Here is an 18,446-nt window from a genome sequence, read left to right on the forward strand (position 1 = left end):
GATAAACACACACACACACACTCACTCACATACACACACTTACTCACACAGATAAACACACACACACACACACACACACTCACTCACATACACACACTCACTCACACAGATAAACACACACACACACTCACTCACATACACACACTTACTCACACAGATGAACACACACACACACACACACACACACACACACACACACACACACACACACACTCACTCACATACACACACTCACTCACACAGATAAACACACACACACACACACTCACTCACATACACACTCTTACTCACACAGATAAACACACACACACACACTCACTCACATACACACACTCACTCACACAGATAAACACACATACACACACACACACACACACACACACACACACGCACGCACGCACACACACACACACACACACACACACACACACACACACACACACACACACACACACACACACACACACACACACTCACTCACATACACACACTTACTCACAGACACACAAACAAAGACACACACACACACACACAACCAAAAACCCCACCGTCACTCCATCCACACTCCACTGCACCTGCCAGACACACAAAAGCCACTTCCTCCCACTGTGTCCAGCCAAGGTCCTTTATCCCATTTAGTGCAGCCTGAACCACAACAAAGGAAGAGAAATTAGGGAACTGGGTTGACGATAGGGTGACTAATCCCTTTGGAGAGACTCATTCGATCAACAGCCTGTACAGTTAAGCAGCTGAAAGGCCTGAATTAAATATGGCCATGCAGAGATGGGAGTCTTTGTGGAGACGGGCCCCAACAAGGCCCTGTCATAGCCATGGAATAATTCATACATTCCATTTTGGACACAGACTGACCTACTCCATTGTTGTCTCTGTCAAGGGGTAATTTCACTACTGTAACTGTTATAGCATTGTATTAACAGTTCCCCCAACCTTTATTCGTCAAATCAGAAGGTTCCATAACAGAAAGGTAACCTCTCTCTTAATCCCTATTCCATCTCCTTATTCCCTTTGTCCCTCTCAGGAGACCTTCGTTCATCTTCCCCATTGCCAAATGGCACATCACATCCAGAAAGGTCCTGTCACTGCGCCTTCAATAGCAGCTGGATACGTTTGTCTCTTCTCCTCCTCAACTATGCAGCAGATGAAGCTGTTGGTGCCAAAAGGAGAGGGGATTACCCAGTTTATATGATGATCATCTGAAAAGCAGCTTGGAGATTTTTAAGATGATGTGTAAGCTAACCTCTCCCCTGATACCGTCCCATTCCCTGCCTTAAGACACTGGGCTTATAAGAGACTCCACACTGGGCTTATAATATGTTCCTCGTTATGGGATAAAGGGCAAGCCTGCACCCAAGCTCTGTTTCAGGCTGAGCCCGTCTGTGTCTCTCTGCCGTGACCTGGTTGAAATAAAGCCAGCCAGACACCCGTCAACGCCAGCTAAGGGCCCCACCCTGGTAGGGTCACCGCCTCATCTCAGGCCCCTGCAGAGGGAGGAAGCTCTCTCTCTCTCTCTGAGCCTATAGCATCCCCCATCTGTGCGCCTGTCTCTCTAAATGCAAGCGTCGCCATGCCAGCGAGGGAACGAGGAAGTGTGTGGGGGGATTAAAGGTGAGAGACAAGGCCCTGTTCCGGTGAGTAATCGGAAATGGCATGTCTGCAACGACACATCATGGCTTTTGAATGAGGGCACTTCCTGTGAGAAACAGTAGGAACAAAAGAGAGAGAAAGGTCCGACTGGGCAGACGCTTTAAGGGTAAAGGACACAGTAACAGGGGTGGCCATGACGGACCCAGAGGGCCTGTAATACTGAATAAACGAGTCTAACTCAGACTAGTACAGACCAGTAGAATAGAGACAGGTGTGCAGGATTCATTTGATATGGGGAGCCTGCCTGCCAGCAGCACCGCACTGCCCCGACACTGTAACTGACCATAGACAATAGCCGCTCTGCAGATCCCAACGCTGAGGCCCAGACACCAGTAGCACAGGGGAGATACTAGATTGCCTTGTCGTGCCATGTCGAGAGGTGGTTAATAGGACTGGTTTTCTATTAATTTGCAGGCGGGGTGGATGTGCAAAGACATCACACTATAAGATATCAAATGTCGTCAAGGCAGAGCCCCTACACAAGATGGTAGCCTGTCCTGATAGGGTATAACAGAGTAGAAAGAGAGTGAAAATGAGTATCCCACTCCTTCATTCAGCTAGCGGGGAGATGGAGGCTGTGTACTGGGTCATCCTGACATCACCGTCACCCTTTCTCTTCATTTGCAGAGGGAAAGACAGGACGACTGCAAAATGGATGGTGGTGGGCTCTCATCCCTCCTAGGTGAAACACTCACTACTCACCGGCCTGTGTAGTCCAGACTGAGAGAATTGGGAAAAGCTTTGTGGGCTAGGGTAGAGAAGGTGCTTTCTATGTTCTATACTTTAGAAGAGGAGGTGTACGTAGGAGGGGGAGTTCTGTGCTGTAGGGAGAAGGAGAAGGTGGGAGGAGGTCCACTGTATGTGTTGTAGGAGGAGGATGTGTGTATTCTATATGGAAGAGGAAGATGTCTCTGTGGTGCAGGGTGGAGGAGGGTAGCCTACAGTCTCTCTGCTCTGCTGTGAGTAAGTCTATGTGGGGAGGTCTGCCTGCCTGCTTGTCTGACTGTGTGTGCTGTGCTCTGCAGCTCAGCTCTGGCACACTCTTCTCAGCCCACAAGCCAGAGAGAGAGTATGAAGTTCTTATTTAGCACAGGAAGAGCAGCTCTGCTTAGCAACCACATCGTCCCTCCAATCACAGGCCTACTGTATGGAGGAGACTCCAGCCTGTGTGTGTGTGTGTGTGTGTGTGTGTGTGCGTGTGTGTGTGTGTGTGTGTGTGTGTGTGTGTGCGTGCGTGTGTGTGCGTGCGTGCGTGTGTGTGCGTGCTGTGAGAACTCTGAATGCTGCACACAGTTATAAAACAAAATTTTAGGCAAACCAGGCTTTCTAACTTAGTGGTTTCTGCTATAACGTTGGCTGCTAACAGATGCTTTCCTGTCCGTCACGGTCTGCTTGAATGCGGTACTGAACCCCACAGTGAGTTCAACGTTAATCTGTGCCAATTAATCTCAGAATAAATTATGTATATCCTGGAGTGCAGTGGTAAATCCTTAAAACATTCACTACTTTTCCTTTCAGAATCCAATTGCCGTAGCGTAGCCTACAATTGACACCAGCTACAGCTGGAATGAATGCATGATTCGTGAGCTATTCTCCATCAAACCAGAGGCGTGTACAAGATTTGGAACAAATGCTGTCAGAACATTGAGCAGTCTGTTTGGTTTAGCCGCGCAAGCTAATCCTCCTGATGGCTTTGGAGGTGGTTGGTGGGTGGAATGTAGGCGAGAGCAGAACGCTGATTTGTCATACGGCACCGGCAGGCCCTGGCTTTGCTCCGTTCTGACTGGAGCTACACGGGCACAGCGCCAACGTGGTCCGACAGATCCAAAACACAGACTAGCACTGCAGCCCAGTTCAAACACAGGCAAACCAAGATGGATATAATAAGCGGAAAATAGACACTGCTGTCTGTGGCTTCAAAAAAAAATGTAGAAACTTGAATCACTTTGAATCATCCTAATACGACTAAGCCAGTGTGTGTCGCCGGGCAGCGAGCCAGTAAGACACATTCTTATATTTGTAATTCCTGTTCTCTAACAGGCAGATAAGCTAAATTCACTGATAAGAGTCAGCAGCAGTAACTCTTACGGAACATGTGAGTGGATCAGGGTCAGACAGAGGGAAGTGGAACAGGACAGTTTCCCCAAACCCCATCCAGGCATTTGCTCTCAGCATGACTACATAATCTACTCCTCCTCTACACATACGCCATTCCTTCTCCTCCTCCCTAATCTTCTTCTTCTCTGACTGACTAGCACGCCGCCTTAAGAGAACTGACACTCCATCAAAAAACCTTGTCTCATCTATTTTTCATAGTCTATGAAAAATGGGAATAATGCTCTGCTTGTTGCTATAGTTTCAGGTTAGTGTGCATGCTTTTGCAGCAGACTGACCAGTCAGTGGCGACTGGCTGCCCAACATGGAACAGGGTGCCATTGGCACAGACGGACACAGCAAAGCGCTATCTCACATGTGGGGTTTGCCTACTCTCGGAAGTACCTATTAAAAGCGTCTGTTGGAGAGACAGGTAGGGTGGCGAATGAGGTGAGCCCCTCACCTACCTTCAAAGGAGCACTCTCCCGCCCTCTGGTTATTTCGCGCTTCTCTTCTCCTCAGATCTTCTGGATACCTGTTTTCCTGCTTAACTGCTCACAGGTGAACCGAGAAGGATATCGCAGGTCTTCTAACCCTGTCAAGAGGTTGAGTACTAACCGGAAGGCTTTTGTTTTGTGTAGAAATTCCTTTCTACTTATCACTCTCCGTTGGTAGCTAGCGTCACGGCTAGCTATTGAGGCTCAGTTAGCCCAATTGGCAAGGCTAACTTGGCTAGCTCGCTGAGAGGCGAGCTAACCTCATTAGCATGGTAGCATTGATAGCTCCTGTCTCTCATCTAGCTTAATCTACATTCGCCTGTTGTGTTAACTAGACCGACCATCCCAGCCTTCACGACGCCGTCGGTCACTGGAGCACTCTATCTGAAGGCTAACTTTGCCCCCACGCGGTTTCCTTCAGCTAGCACTGAGCTAGCTAACACCCCACTAGCCTCACGGCTATATTGTTATATGGTGCTCATTATGGCTAGCTGTTAGCCGCAAGGCTTCTAACTAGCTAACTTAGTACTCCATTTACACAAGCTACGATTTGCTAGCCACCAGCCACAAGGTACTAGCTAGCTTGCACCATCTACAAGTTGTTCTTACAACACAGGCGTTGCTCGGTCCCCTCTATGCATCAATTTCTTGTGTAAGGAACGTGCCTGAGTCCGGTGAGCACTGCAGACTGTTGATGAGAGCAGGTCTGAAGAGAGGAGGCTTAATGCTTTTATCTCAATAGCCCCTCAGCTCTCTGCAACCAAGCCCAGTTGGGGCGAGGTCATTGAAAGCCTCAACTCCCTCGCCTCATTGTCTGATGACGCAGTATCAGGGGAAGGTGAGATAGTCCGCATCTCCTGCACTGATGACCCCGTTCTCCCGCCCTCCCAAGCCAGCAGACCTAACGGCCCTGAGAGCAGTGGATGTGCCCCTCCTCCAGTAAAGTTTGGGCTCCTTCATGTCTGCAAGCGGGCCGTGGCCAGACTCGGCAATGAGAGCCCCTACTCCTGTTAAGGGACCTATACGGTGGAAAGAGACTCCCATCCCATATCTGATAAGAGAACTACTCCCCGTAGTACCAGCTTGCCCCAGGGAAGCTAAGAGCTCATGGGAAAACCCCCGCACTAGCAAGATTCTTGCAAGGGGTACCCCGAGCCTGGACAATATGGAAGAATCTGGGTTGGGCAACCCTCCCACGGTGGAGCCGTCACTGGCTTACCACCTCAGCCCCTTTCCTCGTGTTACTAACGAAACCAGCACCTCACTCCATGTGAAGGCGGGGCGCTTTACCTCAGCCCAAGCAATTAGAGCTCTCAATGTGACCTCTCTAATGTTGGCGTATCAGGTTCAGTTACTGGAGGAAGTGTGGAAGTAACTGGAATCGGACACCCTAGACCCAGATGCTTGGGAGGAGATCTGTATGATGACAGACCCGAACCTCCATGCCTTTCGTAGTGCCATTCAAGGCTGTGGTAGTACTATGGGCCTTGCAGTGGTGAGAGAAGGGGTACTTTGGCTGAGCTTATCCAGCTTAACAGACAAATAAAAAGTGGACCTCCTTGATGCCCCAATGTTGGTTCCTGCATCTCGCCCCAGTCTTACAGCTGGGAAGGGGCAACAAGCTGGCCTTGGGGGACAGAGGTCCCCAGCAGCGCAGCAGTCTGCCGAAACTCAGGCTCCTGAACCAAAGCAAACTTGTAGAGAAGCAGTCTTATGCTGCAGCGGCAGCAAGGATGCTCCCCGCTAACCCTCCTAAGGGAGGGAAGAAGGGTTAGCCTGCCTAGGGCGCAGCCCTGGCAGCTGAAGATGATAGTGTGCAGGGCCTACGGCTCTCTGCCCTACCCCTCTGTCTTCGGATTGAACAGTTTCTACAGTTTCGCAGAAGTGGGAAGGCAGGCCTGCGATAAGACAAAATCCTATTCTCTGTGCAGCAGCTCACTTTTGTGACCATTCTCACATGAGAAAATGGAGGAGACTCACTTTTAGTTCCCCCGCCCGAGTTTGTTCCCCCCCGTGTGCCTCCCTCGCTCAGGCTTTCCCCCCCGGTGTCTTCTCAGGTTTTCAGCCAGGGGTAGAAGTCAGCATGTCAGCCGTCCATCCGGTCTCACTGACATACGGAGCAGGACGGCAATCTGTCTTTCGCCACCCACTGTTCCCCTTTTTTCCCGTGCCTATGGCCTTTTGCCTCTGATTGCTATGAAGCGAGCTATCACAGTCAAGCCAGTTCCGGTATGTGCCGCTCCGGTTTTCCCACCAGAGGGCGCTGCTAATCTGTACGTCAAGGTAGGGAACCCTAAATATTCTGCTCTCCTGTTCCAAGGGAGGACATGTTTCCAGAGCTCACTGAGAAACCCTCATAGCCCTTTACAGGATTCTGAGGGGCGTTTTTTCTCTCTACACTCTTTGGGGGAAAAAAGGTGCTTCCACAGATGGTTCTACATGGAACCCAAAAAGAGTTCTACCTGGAACACCTTTTTATGTAAATGGCAAAGACCACCTGGCTCTGTCAAGGAGAACTCTCTCCATTGACCTAGAGACCAGTCAGAACCCTAGACAGCTAGCTGGTACTCCCGAGTCCACAAAGCTTCGGCTTTTCCTCCTCCCATTTTTTTAGACGGTGCTAGAAGGGCCTTCTCCTACAGAGGAGTTTACCTCTTGAGTACTGTTTTTGGGACATATCTTATTAAACTGAGATTGTGCACGCCTCGTATTGGACATCCCCTCACTTTGTTGTGGGTTTTTGTTTGCTATTCGAACGTAACGATTAAAAGTGACCTGCGTAACCCCCAGTTCTCTGACATTATGAGTGAGATATCGCACCGCATTCCCCTGCTCGCAAGAGCGTGAGGAAGAGAAGCACGCTTGAGGATAAACTCAGGGCACGAGAAGGCTCCTTTATATATAATGTTACTTACCCTACATGATTCATCTCATATGCATACGTATATACTGTACTCTATATCATCGACTGCATCCTTATGTAATACATGTATCACTAGCCACTTTAACTATGCCACTTTGTTTACATACTCACCTCATGTATATACTGTACTCGATACCATCTACTGTATCCTGCCTATGCTGCTCTGTACCATCACTCATTCATATATCCTTATGTACATATTCTTTATCCCCTTACACTGTGTATAAGACAGCAGTTTTGGAATTGTTAGTTAGATTACTTGTTAGATAATACTGCACTGTCGGAACTAGAAGCACAAGCATTTCGCTACACTCGCATTAACATCTGCTAACCATGTGTTTGTGACAAATAAAATTTGATTTGATTTAAAGGGAGGTGAGGGTCCCACTCCTACCTGTCTGTCCCCAACCTTTTACCCACGCACCACCCAAATAAACAAGGCATTAACAAAGAGGAATAGCTGCACTTCACATCCTCTGAATGGCAGGGCTCTGGAACAAAGGAGGGGGCAGGTCTTTAGCACCCATCACAGAACTCCAGCTGACGCCCTTTTAACATGGGGTCAGCCCCTGGAGAATGGAGGGCAAGACCCCTGTGAGCTCCTCACACCTTCTTTCTGACACACTGACCCCCACTCGCCTTCAATCACAGAAGAGATGGCATGATGCACTTCTCTGGGGAGCTGGTGGTCAGTGGGCCATGTTTTCAAAAGGATTTAGAAAAGAGCCAAATGAACAGAGTTCCAAACAATGAATTCTACCAACACTCTGGACTGGATGTGTTATCCACAGCATTATCTGTCTGGTTAGGGACTAGGCTATGGTTTAGGTTGGACTGGAGGCAGGGGTTGGAGATACTGAGTCTTGGTCGGACTTGGCTATTCCGTTTCGGGGAGGTGCTGGTCAGTGAGGAGCTGTGTTGGGTCAGTGGTGGTCAGACGGGGCTGACCAGGGGCCGGGCCAGGGGCCGGGGGGGATGCACCATGTGTGCCCTCAGGGCTTCCCAGAGGTCAGCAAACAGATGGGAATGGAAATGAGCAGTCAGTGAGCTCATTTTAAACTTCCAGTCCAGCTGATCCAGGGATAATTACATGCCAACTTACACGCACTTACTGCACACACCGGTCCCCTGTTCAAATGTTTAAGATGAGAGTGCATTGGTGTGCGGGAGCCCAAACCGATCCAAATGAAGCGTGCATATTTTATTTTCTGCTTTATTCCTCTTTTCTGTTGTGACTGAATTGACGCGCCCTCTCCTTCAGCCTCCTATTGAGCTTTTATGCACGTAACAGCGTATGACGTTGATCTCAAAGTCAGATAATTGTGTGCACAGAACGGCAGAACGCAACTGCTCGTGCCAACGATAGATAGGCCTACCATTTCCCTGTTCTAATATTGTTCGGCTATATCTGCGCGGCACCTTCAGCATCCAAACGTTTGTAAAATGGCCGTCGCTATCTTAAATCATAGGCTGTATTAACTGAGGAACAACCAATTTAACTTGCTGGGTCATTGTTATCAAATGCGCTGTAGAAAATGTAGTTTTAACAGCAGAGCCTTTGTAGGCTACCAGAATGGACACAACTCACATCTTGCTGATCTATCTGCTGAATGGGGCTTTTGGATTGCCAGGTTCACCGTACAAAATATTTTGGGTAGTTCTGCTTTAAACAGTCAGTGCATCTGGCCATTTTCACATGAACATGAATTTCATAACAAGGACAGCAATCATTCTTGCCAGCCTCACAGGTTGGAACGGGAGAAGAGAGCAACTCTCCATAAAGTTCCAAATGGTCAAAACCATTCGCTTTTGAGACGGGTGAAATCCAAAAACGGTGTTAAATTAATCGGCTTTTGTATGTCATGGCTCATTTCTGATAACAAATATTGACGTATTACTAGCTCAAAACATTGTAATCTGCTATATGACAAGTTAATCGGCGGGTGATGAGGATGTCAGATAAAACGTCACGGCGCAAAAACATAAATTGAACCCCCTAATCTGATAGTGGTAAATGGTAAATCGTCTCCCTATGGCTCAGCCCACACACTACATCACTCACTCACACACACACACACACACACGCACACACGCACACACACACACACACACACATACATACTGTACACAGGCCCACTTGGCTCAGAAATGTCAGCTCAGACAGATCCAGCTCCTGAGCTCCATCAGTATCAGATATTCATTTAGAATGGGGTCGTGCAACAATTGTTAGCGCATCGATTCGAATCGTTTCAAACTAAAAGCATCGTTCCTGTATGGTATTGGAGTCCATGTGTCTAGATGCGTATCGAATCGCGCTTGTAAGGAGAAATGCACTTCCCTAGTGAACAAAGACACGCTCATACACAAATCAAGAAACAGACACAACTGTCTCGCTAGCCCTGAGTTGCACACACTCGTACAAAAGCACACAGGTACAACACACACCATTCCTCACCACCCAGAGACTACTCAGTTGATTGTTTTGGTCCCAGGTTTGAGGCGAATTTGATGGAGTGAGCAGAACAATGGGATGAGAAATGTAATAAATTGGCCTCGCATGAAGAGGCTTCATTTGATTAAGTAAGGACTACATGGGTCTCCAGAGTCCGCCTCTTCTCTCCACGCAGTCACGAGATTAATGCTGTTGCCCTTACCTCTTAAACGTATACTGAGAAATATTGGAAAATGATAGGGGAAAAAATATTTTTTTGTAATTCCTCACAAAACCCTATTTTATGTACTTGTCTTACCAAATAGAAGAACAGGCGGAATTCTATTTTGTATACTCATAATATTTGGTGTATCATATAGGTTTATATTGTATTCTGGAGTACTAACTCTTATTATTTGGTGTATCATTTAGGTTTATATTGTATGCTGGTGTAATAATTCATTATTTGGTGTATCATATAGGTTTATATTGTATTCTGGAGTACTAACTCTTATTATTTGGTGTATCATATAGGTTTATATTGTATGCTGGTGAAATAATTAATTATTTGGTGTATCATATAGGTTTATATTGTATTCTGGAGTACTAACTCTTATTATTTGGTGTATCATATAGGTTTATATTGTATTCTGGAGTACTAACTCATATTATTTGGTGTATCATATAGGTTTATATTGTATTCTGGAGTACTAACTCTTATTATTTGGTGTATAATATAGGTTTATATTGTATTCTGGAGTACTAACTCATATTATTTGGTGTATCATATAGGTTTATATTGTATTCTGGAGTACTAACTCATTTATTTGGTGTATCATATAGGTTTATATTGTATTCTGGAGTACTAACTCATATTATTTGGTGTATCATATAGGTTTATATTGTATTCTGGAGTACTAACTCTTATTATTTGGTGTATCATTTAGGTTTATATTGTATTCTGGAGTACTAACTCATATTATTTGGTGTATCATATCGGTTTATATTGTATTCTGGAGTACTAACTCATATTATTTGGTGTATCATATAGGTTTATATTGTATTCTGGAGTACTAACTCATATTATTTGGTGTATCATATCGGTTTATATTGTATGCTGGTGTACTAACTCTCATGACTTATTTCCTGTATGATGGAGACTGGTGGACTACGTTTTTGTTTTGTTTGCATGGTTGGTAGTGTCGTTGGGAATAACGTTTGTTATTTGTATTTAGACATTTGCTGTGTCTCTCGGTCCTTTATCAGACAGCCATCTGGCCAGTGGACTGGACACAAGGGCATCTGATTGAATGCTGTGAATACAGTGGGGGTGGGTGGGGTCACTCTCTGTGGATAGAGGTCAGGTGTCACGGCCCTTTGACAACACATGTCAAGGCCCTGCCCCACTGGGCCCGCATCTCCTCAATCAGAGCCTACAGCCTCTTCTCTTCCAATCTGCCCCCATATGTACGCTAGGCAACGGCTTAATGACCAAATGCAGGATTTGATTCAAAACAGACACAACGGTCCTCTGGTGCCAACCCCCTCTGATCCCTGTCTGCTTTGTACCCGAACAATGATATTCAACTAAATATAATGCCGTCTTTAGCTATGTGGAAACCCTGTTCAACTTTCCACAGTACTTGAATTAAATCATTTTATTAATTAGGATCTATTATTTCACTATACTTTCTTTTTAGTCAAAGAGATTACTCCAAAATAGCAAAAAGGTGTTTCTCAACTGAGCCTAGTTTACAGCACTACATGTACAGTAGTGTAACTGAAGGCCCAGACAGACAGTGAATCCTGGACTGATTGATAAAACACCCCGACATCAGTGTTGGTCTGAGGCGGGGCAATAATATTGAGTTCTTGTTTCATGGGTAAGCAAGCCAAGGCTGGCTGCTGGCGGCTGTCCGGCCTCTCACCAGCTTCCCCTGTCAGAGTGATGTATGGGAGCACTGGTGTGCCGCTCCCTAAGGACCAGGCCTGACTGTCTGCTAACTGGGACACTCCTGACAGTGAACCATGGCAGGCAAACAGACACACACAGAGACCACTCCCCCTGGTGCTGCCTGCCTCAGCTCAGTCGGTATATATTTCATCAGACACTCGAAGGCTGTCAGCAGAGACCTCACAGTTTTGTAAAATATGAAGCACTCGGAACATATATCATGACATGATGGCTACAGTTGGGAGACCAGCTACAAGCCACAGGTGGTGGAGATTTTTCCTCAGACATTTTTTCTTTAGGTCCGCGACTCCGTACTCTAGTTTCCTTTGTCCATTTCTTAAATTGAAAATGACACAGATTATGTTCACTTATTATTGAATGGGCATTTGCTGTGAGATTTGGTGCCATTTTACAAAGCAACTTAGAAATTAAGAATTTATGTAGAATTTAAAAAATTGAGGACAATGTATGCATGGAATCTGCAATGCAATGTAGTTTGCTAGGAACTAATTCAGGATATTTTTTGATCGGAGCCATAACAGAATGGACGAGTACAGTGGATCTCTGTTTTTCTCAACAACAAAAGGTCCTTACATCTCTTTGTAGCTAATCATTAAATAATAGATTGCAAACGGTCTCTGAGATACCTCGTCTGAACATCCACCATCACAACGGAACCGCATCAATATTCAACCAAGCCTCTTGGTCGAGAAAGACCTCCATTTATAACTGCACAATAAAAATGCCACAATTTCGTGAGTAGCGCTGATAGTGAAATTGAAAGTCACTGGGAGGGAGATTTACGAGAAATGGCCCCGTGTCTCCTGTTCAGAGTGGAGTTGTTACACCATGGAGATACATAGGGGCCAGTCATTAGCAGAGTCCCACTCAACAGCTGCTGTGAGCTGAGGGAAACAGCCACCATGTCGCCCCGTCCTTAGTCCGCTCCAAATGTCTGTGACCCTCGCTTGGAGCCAGGCAGAGGTCGAACAGGCAAGTGGTCAACCTGAAAACCTTCCACCACCACATCCGTCAATGTGCACACACACACACACACACACACACACACACACACACACACACACACACACACACACACACACACACACACACACACGCACCACAGGCGGCTTGGTGGCACAGCATGAATGGAAAGGTATCAAACACATGGTTTTCCCGTTTGATATCATTCCATTCCCTCTATACCAGTCATTATGAAGAGGCCGTCCTGCTATATCTCCACCCACCAGTCTCCTCTGACACACACACACACACACACACTATCCTGTTCAACACAGCCCTTTCTCACAGACATCTTGATAACCCAAAGCTCATTAAACTCTAATTACCTAACCCCAAAAATGAATTCCCCAGCCCCCCCCTCCCCTCTTGGACTAATAAAATATATAATTGAGGCTCCATTTGTCATATGCAGATGCCCTTGAGTTACCCTGAGGGGGGGTTCTGGTCCGGTTAACACCCCCAAGGGGAGTGGATTGGAGGGCCACTCAAGGGGTGTGATAGTTTGAGATTCTGTTGATTTTAATGTTCAATTTTAAAACAAACCTTTTAAATGTGAATTTAAACCAATATACGTGCATGTGCAAAAGATCAGCCAGGGAAAAAAGGAAATAAATAATGTGTGTGTATATACAGTAGAAGTCATTCAAGGGTTTTTATTTATTTTTTACTATTTTCTACAATGTAGACTAATAGTGAAGACATCAAAACTATGAAATAACACATATGGAATCATGTAGTAGCCAAAAAGGTGTTCAACAAATCAAAATATATTTTATATTTGAGATTCTTCAAAGTAGCCACCCTTTGCCTTGATGACAGCTTTGAACACTCTTGGCATTCTCTCAACCAGCTTCATGAGGTAGTCACCTGGAATGCATTTCAATCAACAGGTGTGCCTTGTTAAAAGTTCATTTGTGGAATTTCTTTCCTTCTTAATGCATTTGAGCCAATCAGTACAAAGTAGGGGTGGTTTATAGAGAAGATAGCCCTATTTGGTCAAAAGTTCATATTATGGCATGAACAGCTCAAATAAGCAAAGAGAAATGACAGTCCATCATTACATTAAGACATGAAGGTCAGTCAATCTGGAAAATGTCAAGAACTTCAAGTGCAGTCACAAAAACCATCAAGCGCTATGATGAAACTGGCTCTCACGAGGACCGCCACAGGAAAGGAGTACCCAGAGTTACCTCTGCTGCAGAGGATAAGTTCAGTAGTTACCAGCCTCAGAAATTGCAGCCCAAATAAATGCTTCACAGAGTTCATGTAACAGACACATCTCAACATCAACTGTTCAGGAAGCTGCATGAATCAGGCCTTCATGGTCGAATGGCTGCAAAGAAACCACTACTAAAGGACACCAATAAGAAGAAGACTTACTTGGGCCAAGAAACACAAGCAATGGACATTAGACCGGTGGAAATCTGCCCTTTGGTCTGATGAGTCCAAATTAAGATTTTCGGTTCCAACTGCCGTGTCTTTGTGAGACGAAGAGTAGGTGAACGGGTGATCTCTGCATGTGTGGTTCACACCGGAAAGCATGAAGAAGGAGGTGTGATAGTGTAGGGGTGCTTTGCTGGTGACACAGTCTGTGATTTATTCAAGGCACACTTAATCAGCATGTCTACCACAGCATTCTGCAGCGATACACCATCCCATCTGGTTTGAGCTTAGTGGGACTATCACTTGTCTTTCAACAGGACATTGACCCAACACACCTCGAGGCTGTGTAAGGGCTATTTGACCAAGAAGGAGAGTGATGGAGTGCTGCATCAGATGACCTGGCCTCCACAATAACCCAACTTCAACCCAATTGATATGGTTTGGGATGAGTTGGACCGCAGAGTGAAGGAAAAGCAGCCAACAAGTGCTCAGCATATGTGGGAACTCCTTCAGACTGTTGGAAAAGTCTTCCAGGTGAAGCTAGTTGAGAGAATTCCAAGAGTGTGAAAAGCTGTCAAACGGTGGCTACTTTGAAGAATCTCAAATATAAAATATATTTTGATTCCATATGTGTTATTTCATAGATGTCTTCACTATTAGTGTACATTGTAGAAAATAGTAAAAATAAATAAAAACCCCTTGAATGAGTAGATGTGTCCAAACTTTTGGTACTGAATATATATATATATGTGTGTGTGTGTGTGTGTGTGTGTGTGTGTGTGTGTGTGTGTGTGTGTGTGTGTGTGTGTGTGTGTGTGTGTGTGGGTGCGTGCGTGCGTGTGTGTGTGTGTGTGTGTGTGTGTGTGAGAAAGAGAACAGGGGGTGTCCAATAGAATAGGTCCATTATTTAAATCATGGAATCACTGCCAATACTGAATGAATAATAAAACAAGTTATTACAATCCAATTAAATGTCAGACATCAAAGACGTTTAGGCACTTTACACACACTTGAATAAACTTGATCAGACTTACCCTGCATGATTTGTTTGAGAGCTTGTTTACGAAGTCAAATTTGCCTTTGATTACTTTGAGGTGCTGCTCCAGGAGAGCCTTCTCTTCTTTCCCTGTATAGTCCGGGTCCAGGAGAACATAGGCCCGCCAGTTAGCTGAGTCGAACCCCCAGTGAACTGTCCGGTTCTCTAGTCTTTTGTGACTATGGACCACAAACTTGTGAGTGGGGTACATGAGTCTGCAGTCCATGCATTGGATACAGGCGGCATTGGGACTGGTATACAGTTCTGGGACAAATAACCCCTTACACCTACCAAAACATTCGTGGTATATTTTGAAACTTTTTTCCGTCCTCTCCAACTCCATGGAGCCAGACAGCTCCTTGTTGCAGTGAGGAAGGTAGGAACCACTGTAAACGAGGGCATTGCAGAGGCGCTCAGCATCCGTCTGGGTGATCAGTCCGCATGATGGGGCAGAGAAGGGTAGGATACCCACTACTTTGAGGATCTCCAGCTGGTCCGCGGTGCACCGGGAGCAGTAGATGTGCAGGTCGTCGCACACGGAGTTGATCTGCTGAAGCGAGAAATCCCGCAGGACACTGTTGAGAATCTGCGGCAGACACAGACGTTTTTCGCCGCCTACCACGAAACACGAAATTGGCTCACGCTCCAGGACAGTTTCGGACCTTTCGGTGGTGTGGTCGGATGGAATGAATAACGGCCCCGACATAACCGGTGGTGTCTGGACAGGCATGGCCAGCATCAGTTCAGCTGTTTTTCCATCTTTGTTGAACAGAATTTCCTGGTGCCACCGAGCGGAGAACGCCGCCGGTCCACCAAGAGAGCTCATAGAACTCAAATGAAACTGCTTCAGAGTTTGCTGAAGTCCGGGATGGGGCTGAAAGCTTGACGGGGCCTCCATGTTTTCAACACTATATAGAGAAGTGAGTTCAAATGTAGGCGATCTATTGTAATCAGTTGTCTTCAAAATCCAGCTAAGGACTCAGTAAATCCACCGCGGCGCATTTCCATGTCACTAGAGAAGGTTACCACCGGGCGGTATCCATTTAAAAAGGAGGATAAGACACTATTGAGTTCTAATACCCTGAAACAAATTTTCCAGTTTACAGATACGTAAGGGAAATCCTTCGGACCACTCACAAAAAGAGCCTAAAAAGGAAACACATTTTCTCTTCTCCACTGCAGTCTAGTCCGCACGATGTGATCCTCAAATATGCCCAGTCTGCGCAGTCTGGCGCTCTCGCTCTCTAGCTCTAAGCGAATGTGTGAAGTGAGTTAGCTGTACTCTCTCTCTCTCTCTCTCTCTCTCTCGCTGTTTGTTTGTGTCTGGTTCAGTCATTGAATCCCGGCCAGGAATGTGACTGACTCGCCGAGCAGGCTGTTCCCTCAAAGGGTTGTTCCTCCCCCTGCTACCATGGCAGCTGCAGCAGCAGCCACAAAAACCTTGTAGCCTAAAGCAGACAGTTTAGAAAATCTATGATCCCTCTGAAAGCCTCTGAAATGGACTGGGGAGGAAGGGTGGAGTCTGACCTCAATGGAAAAAATACACGAATCTAATTTGTGACTATCAAAACTAGGCCCACTGAGCCTTTATACGGCTGTGCTGATGAGACCAGGCTCCAACAACGCATGGAACACTTGTATTGATTAATTCATAAATCTAGGCCTATAACAATATTGGACCAAAGAGTAGCCTAAACAGATCCATTTCCTCTGCAGTGCTAAACAAATAATACATTTAGTTATTAAACCCCAATTCCAACATAATACCATAATACCAAAATACATTCCAAATAGGTTGAGATTTGAGTGTTTTTACAAATGTAAATAGTCACATTAGGCTACATTATTTCAATTGGGTATTATAGTAGCTCACAGACACCTGCAATTACAACATATCCTAGCAGGTACCACTTTAAAAAAAACTTTCCTGAAAATGCCATTATAAATGCTTAGAAATTTTTATTAATTATTTTTTTATTACTATATATGTTACAATACTTATGATTAATTCTAATTCTTACAGGCTAATACTAAGGCCCATACATGCTTATAAACGTTAATAGGCCTACATGTTTACAAATAATGATATACTTATGTATTAATAGTCTATAGCCTAGTTTATTCATGCTTATTCATGAAAGTAATTATAACGTGTTACACAAATAGTATATGTTGAGCTGTGAAAAGTCTTTAATAGTCTGCTATTTAATAGGAAAAACGACATAACAGAATATATTGAATATTAAATTATAACTTTGCAGTTATAGCCATGAAAAGTAGGACATCATGGTTTGGGGGAAAAAGGCATGTAATATTGTTGACAGAGCATCAAGGCAATGTGTACTATATATAGGCTTATATAGCAGTGTTCTGTTCTCCTGAAGGCAAGGTTCATGTGAACCCCTAACAATCAATAGGAAGCTACGATGAACGTCATAGGCTAAACTCTTTGGTGTAGAAAATATCTCTCACTTCAGATAAGATTTGCTTTACCAGGGCCACGTTCACTAGCGAAACGTTGCCGATAGAAACTCCACGAATAGAGCTGACGTGATGTCGTTTCATTCAACTAGGGAAGTCAGTTAAGAATAAAATATTATTTACAACAACATACACCGGCCAAACTCGGACGACGGTAGGACCAATTGTTTGTCGCCCCATGGGTCTCCCAATCACGGCCGGTTGTGATACAGCTGGATTTGAACCAGGGTGTCTGTAGTGACGCGTCTAGCACAGAGATGCAGTGTCTTAGAACGCTGCGCCACTCGGGACCCACCTAGTGATTAATTATTACACATGTTTGTTCCTCATAGCATATTTATATCTGACCGTTCCATAAACGCTCCGTCACCGCTGAATGCACCCAGTTCGGTGACAATATTTTATGGACTTTTTTTCCTTTGTGACTTTCTCTACATAGGCCGTATCCAGGGCCCAGACTTTCCCCTGGTCGGGTCGCATGGTCAGAAATGAACCATACCAGCCCTTCACTTTCCATTGATTCATTTTGAGGCGTTTTTGTACCACTAGTGGGTGCTAAAATATCAGTTAATAAGAGCTGGAAAAGTAGGACACCAAAGGAATTGTATGGCAATGTAAAAAATGACATGACAGGAGACCAATGGACATTCTAAGTGACATATTGTTTGTTTAGACATGCAACATATGAATTAATGTGAGATGTTCGAGTTTCAAATATTACATTTATTATTTTATTTGATTTAACCTTTATTTAACTAGGCAAGTCAGTTAAGAACAAATTATTATCTACAATGACGGCCTAACAAAAGTCAAAAGGCACAGGGGTTGGGATAAAAAAAATATATATATATATAATAATAATTAAAATAAAAAATAAATGTATATATTTATATGTAAATATAGGACAAAACACACATCACAAGAAAACAGACAACACAACACTACATCAAGAGAGACCA

At 45.1% G+C, this 18,446-nt stretch overlaps 1 protein-coding gene across 1 annotated transcript in view; it reads right to left on the reverse strand.

Annotated features, from left to right (window-relative positions):
- Positions 1 to 16,403, reverse strand: part of skib (v-ski avian sarcoma viral oncogene homolog b) — a 39,089-nt gene extending 22,686 nt beyond the window's left edge. Inside the window, exon 1 of the mRNA XM_021609350.2 lies at positions 15,005 to 16,403. Within this exon, the coding sequence (XP_021465025.2) occupies positions 15,005 to 15,904 (900 nt within the window). The 5' untranslated portion in view covers positions 15,905 to 16,403. The remainder of the gene's footprint in view (positions 1 to 15,004) is intronic.
- Between the last annotated feature and the right edge of the window lie 2,043 nt (positions 16,404 to 18,446).

Source organism: Oncorhynchus mykiss, chromosome 7 (genome assembly GCF_013265735.2).
Source record: "Oncorhynchus mykiss isolate Arlee chromosome 7, USDA_OmykA_1.1, whole genome shotgun sequence".
NCBI lineage: Eukaryota > Metazoa > Chordata > Actinopteri > Salmoniformes > Salmonidae > Oncorhynchus > Oncorhynchus mykiss.